Here is a 5,087-nt window from a genome sequence, read left to right on the forward strand (position 1 = left end):
GTTGGATTTTATTTTTAACCTGGCAGGAACATATGCATTTTAATCTAAATTTAATCTAAATGCTCAAATTTATCTTCAAATGCTTTACTTTTATGCAGACATATCTTGCTAATGCAGCAAACAACTCTAACCAAGATGTACTTTGGATGCCTAATTATCCACAAGAATTTAAAATCTTTGATTAAAACAAATCACTCCCATTAAGAATCAAACCCTCGCCCCCCCTCCCCCCCGGCGGAAGTCAGAGCACTCGTCCCTCGTGGCTGATCGCAGGCATGGCGCACTACAACTTCAAGAAAATCACGGTGGTGCCGTCAGCCAAGGACTTTATTGACTTGACATTGTCGAAGACTCAACGAAAGACTCCGACAGTTATCCATAAACATTATCAAATCCATCGCATTAGACATTTTTATATGAGGAAAGTCAAATTTACTCAGCAGAATTACCATGACAGACTCTCACAGATTCTGACGGATTTCCCCAAATTGGATGCTATTCATCCATTTTATGCTGATTTGATGAACATTCTGTATGACAAGGATCATTACAAGTTGGCTCTAGGACAAATAAATATTGCCAAAAATTTAGTGGACAACGTTGCTAAAGATTATGTGCGGCTTATGAAATATGGTGATTCTCTTTACCGCTGCAAGCAGCTGAAACGTGCGGCCCTTGGGCGAATGTGTACTATTATCAAAAGACAGAAGCAGAGTTTGGAATATTTGGAACAAGTGCGTCAGCATCTGTCCCGTCTGCCGACCATTGACCCGAATACAAGGACCCTGCTTCTGTGTGGATACCCGAATGTTGGCAAGTCCAGCTTCATCAATAAGGTGACGAGAGCAGATGTGGACGTCCAGCCCTACGCTTTTACCACCAAGTCTCTGTTTGTTGGGCACATGGATTACAAGTATCTGCGCTGGCAGGTGGTGGATACTCCGGGGATCCTGGACCACCCTCTGGAGGATCGCAACACCATTGAGATGCAGGCCATCACGGCACTGGCTCACCTGCGAGCCGCGGTTCTCTACGTGATGGATTTGTCTGAGCAGTGTGGGCACGGACTCGGGGAGCAGCTGGAGCTCTTCCAGAACATAAGGCCGCTCTTTGTCAACAAGCCTCTTATCGTTGTAGCAAATAAATGTGACGTGAAGAGAATAGCTGAACTTTCTGAGGACGATCAGAAAATATTTCTAGATCTTCAGGCTGAAGGGTTTTCTGTGGTGGAGACCAGCACCCTGACGGAGGAAGGGGTCATTAAAGTGAAGACAGAGGCTTGTGACAGGCTTTTGGCTCATCGAGTTGAAACCAAAATGAAAGGAAATAAAGTGAACGAGGTGCTGAACAGACTGCATTTGGCTGTTCCCAGCAGAAGAGATGACAAGGGGCGGCCCCCATTCATCTCTGAAGGAGTCGTGGCACGCAGAAAGAGAATGGAGCTCAGGGAGCCGAAGAGGAGGCGGGAACGGGACATTGAGCTGGAAATGGGAGATGATTATATTCTGGATCTTCAAAAGTACTGGGATATAATGAATTCATCTGAGAAACATGATAAGATACCTGAGATCTGGGAAGGCCATAACATAGCCGACTATATTGATCCTGACATCATGCAGAAATTGGAAGAGTTAGAAAAAGAAGAAGAGCTAAGAACAGCTGCTGGAGTGTATGACAGTGAATCTGAAACTGAAGATGAAGAAATGGTGGAAATCCAACAGCTGGCGAAACAGATTAGGGAAAAAAAGAAGTTGAAGATTCTGCAGTCTAGAGAGAAGGATACACAGGGACCCAGGATGCCTCGGACAGCCAAGAAGGTTCAGCGGAAGGTTTTGGAGGATGAGATGCGCAGTCTCGGTGTCGACATGGACAGCAAAGACAACGCCCATTATATGGTCCAGGCCAGAAGGTCTCGGAGCGTCACAAGGAAAAGGAAGCGAGAAGACTCTGTCCCGCCCACGTCTGTGGCCCAGAGTCGCAGTTGCTCTCGGACCCCACGTGATGTCTCTGGTCTCCGCGACGTCAAGATGGTGAAGAAAGCCAAGACCATGATGAAGAACGCTCAGAAGAAGATGAATCGCTTGGGGAGGAAAGGGGAGGCAGACAGACATGTGTTTGACATGAAACCCAAGCACCTGCTCTCGGGAAAGAGGAAAGCTGGTAAAAAGGACAGGAGATAGTGTCCATCGCAGCTGAAGCGCTTTGGCTCGACTTCTTGGTTTGGTTTTACAGAATTGGAGTTGTGATCTGTAAACTGAACATGACAATGGAATAACTCAAGCACTTGTTGCTTTGCTGAAAGCTGTGGTTACCCAATAACTGTCCAGGTGTGGGGGATTTTTATTGCTGCATAATATATTACAGGTATTTTGAGCAGGCAGTGGTTTCTCATTTACGGAGTTTTGGTGGCTTCAGACTTGCAGGGCTGGAAGGATATATTTATGTGACTATGTTGTTTCTGATGGAGAAAAATCTTACTCTCTTGTGCAACAGGGAACTTTGGTTTCACTGCATGGGAAGAGTCCTTAGCTGGTGAAAGCTTACAGATGTCAGGATGCCAGGACTAAGTTATCTTCTAGTCCTTTTGTACAATGTACTGTTGTAGTCTGTCTTCAACTATTTTATCCAAAATAAACTTCCAAAAAAAAAAAAAATCAAACCCTCTATTTTTCTCTCCTAAATTCACACCCTGACATATCCTTGTTCATTATATTTACCACCAGGGGGGATTTTCCCAGGGGTATGGGGACACAATGGGAGAGCCCTGGGATGCAGGCCTAGGGCTAGGTGCTGCGAGGGTTTCTCTGAAAGGCGTCCTTCTAGGGTTTGTTAGTTTTAGGGATATTAAAATATACTGATTAATCTAATGCTTTCCTAATGTTTTGGATTATTCTATGTGTGACAAAAACAAAGAAAAGTCTTCTAAGGGGTATTTAAGTTAAGCAAATCAATTCTGGCTACGTCAAGTTAGTGAATCAAGATGTTTTTGTCTTTCCTTTCCTGCCTTGGCGGGTCTGATAAAATCAGAAACTTCTCAACTCTTTGGATTTTTAAGTAGGAAAGAAAGACCAGATTTAGGCCTGGATGGCTCTCCTTGGGCCCACTGAACCCGAACCAAGTGGCTGTGGATTGCGGAAACAAGAGTTTCTTTGTCATCTTCATTAATCAAACCCACCAAGCCAGATGAATGGGAGGCATTTTTTAAAGTAAAATAATTCACTAGAATTTGGATGTGTTTCTCTTTAATTAATTTGATGAGCCCCAAGTCTGAGGACTTGTCAAACACCTGGTATTAACCCTGTGCTACTGACCTAGGGAAAGGCAAAGGGATGGACAGGGGGAGCGAGCTGAATGGGAGGCCTTTTCTGTGCAGCCTGTGCTCCAGATGAAAAGAATCATTACCACAATGATACTTCTAATTATACTGTCATTAGGATATGTCTTCGGTTTGCTGTGGGGCTGGGAGCCTTGCCTTTAGACAACATGATCCAGGAGACGGGGAAAGCGAGGAGGCCTGGAAGGCACTTAACCCTTTCACTAGATGCACACAGCTTACATCCTCAAATCATGGAACCCAAGAGTGTCCTTCCCACCTGACGTGTAAAATGTGTCCAAACAAGTGATACATGTGTTGCTGTAAGAAAACGTGTCAGTGAGGGGATGTTCACACAGCCGTCACCCATATCATACGTGGCATTTCCATTCTCTCATGTCCCAAAGTTCCACCCAGGCTCAGCCAACGGACACCTTGTTTACTGTGGAACGTATCGATCTAACCACCTCTGCACCACTGGATAACAAATGACCAAGCAACAGTGCTTTAGTATTCTTAATTCTCATGTGTGTTTACAAAAACAAAACTGGGTACTGCAGAGTTAAGGGTATAGGGCAATGTGTCTGTCCTCAGAAGGGTGCAGCTCAGAGGGGAAAAGTATAGGCTTTGGTGTTTGATGGATCTGGATTTGAATCTCAACCTGTTAACTTGCTAGATTTTTGGCCTTGAATAGATTACAAATTTCTAAGAGTAGATTGCCTCAGCTGTAAAACGGGGAATCATTATAGTACCTACTTCACAGAGCTATTTGTTGGAATACATGATAATTCACATACACTGCTAAACAGTACTTAGAAAATGTGTAGCAAACACTTAAGAGGATGGTTGTGAAGTGGTAGTTTTAAAAAGTTTTCTTAAAGTGAGTCTACGTTCCCCAGAAATTATCAATCTATCAGAAGTACCTGATAGCCTTTTGATGAAGAAACCTATTCTGAGGTTAAGGGCTAAGTGACTTTCTGTAGATTCCGGTTGCAAAGTGCCTAAAGAAGTCTGGTTGGTGAACTAAAATCTTTATTTTCTAAGTCTGCTTTGAATACCACAAGTTCCGCAAAACTGTTTTGGAATAAGCACCCGGTAAGACACATTTTCCCAATAAAATAGCATGCTTTATGTTGGTGACGTTTGGATAGCGAGAATGGTATTGTTAGTAAGAGTCTTTCTTTGACTACCTGGGGGACTTTATTCAGGATAATGAACCCCAAATGGGGTCATGGATTTTAGCATGAATAAATCCGATCCTGGGCTTCCCTGGTGGTGCAGTGGTTAAGAATCCGCCTGCTAATGCAGGGGACACGGGTTCGAACCCTGGTCCAGGCAGATCTCACAGGCCGCGGAGCAACTAAGCCGTGGGCTACAACTGAGCCTGCGCTTTAGAGCCCGCGTGCCACAACTGCTGAGACTGCGTGCCACAACTACTGAAGCCTGCGTGCCTAGAGCCCATGCTCCACAACAAGAGAAGCCACCACAATGAGAAGCCCGCGCACCGCAACGAAGAGTAGCCCCCGCTCGCTGCAACTAGAGAAAACCTGCGCACAGCAACGAAGACCCAACACAGCCAAAAATAAATAAATAAATAAATAAATAAATAAAAAATAAATAAATAAATCAGATCCTGTTGACATCTTTTAAAAACTGTGTCTACCCCCAGCCTTCAGCTGAAGCTGAGATTCTAAAAAACATTTTATTTCATATATTCTTCATACATATAAATGGATTTAATGCATAGGATGAGAATTTGAGCAATTGGGAAGAA

The 5,087-nt window shown here is 44.0% G+C and overlaps 1 protein-coding gene across 1 annotated transcript; it reads left to right on the top strand.

Moving 5' to 3' along the window:
* Positions 1 to 235: 235 nt before the first annotated feature.
* Positions 236 to 2,637, top strand: LOC132350299 (GTP-binding protein 4-like). The gene has a single exon (XM_059899374.1). The coding sequence runs from the start codon at positions 276 to 278 to the stop codon at positions 2,178 to 2,180; it is 1,905 nt and encodes a 634-aa protein (XP_059755357.1). The 5' UTR covers positions 236 to 275; the 3' UTR covers positions 2,181 to 2,637.
* The last annotated feature ends 2,450 nt before the right edge of the window (positions 2,638 to 5,087 follow it).

Source organism: Balaenoptera ricei, chromosome 16 (genome assembly GCF_028023285.1).
Source record: "Balaenoptera ricei isolate mBalRic1 chromosome 16, mBalRic1.hap2, whole genome shotgun sequence".
In the NCBI taxonomy this organism is placed as follows: domain Eukaryota; kingdom Metazoa; phylum Chordata; class Mammalia; order Artiodactyla; family Balaenopteridae; genus Balaenoptera; species Balaenoptera ricei.

What these genes read in the sequence shown, in the direction of transcription:
- LOC132350299 (XM_059899374.1), top strand. Translation starts at nt 276, where the DNA reads ATGGCGCACTACAACTTCAAGAAAATCACGGTGGTGCCGTCAGCCAAG.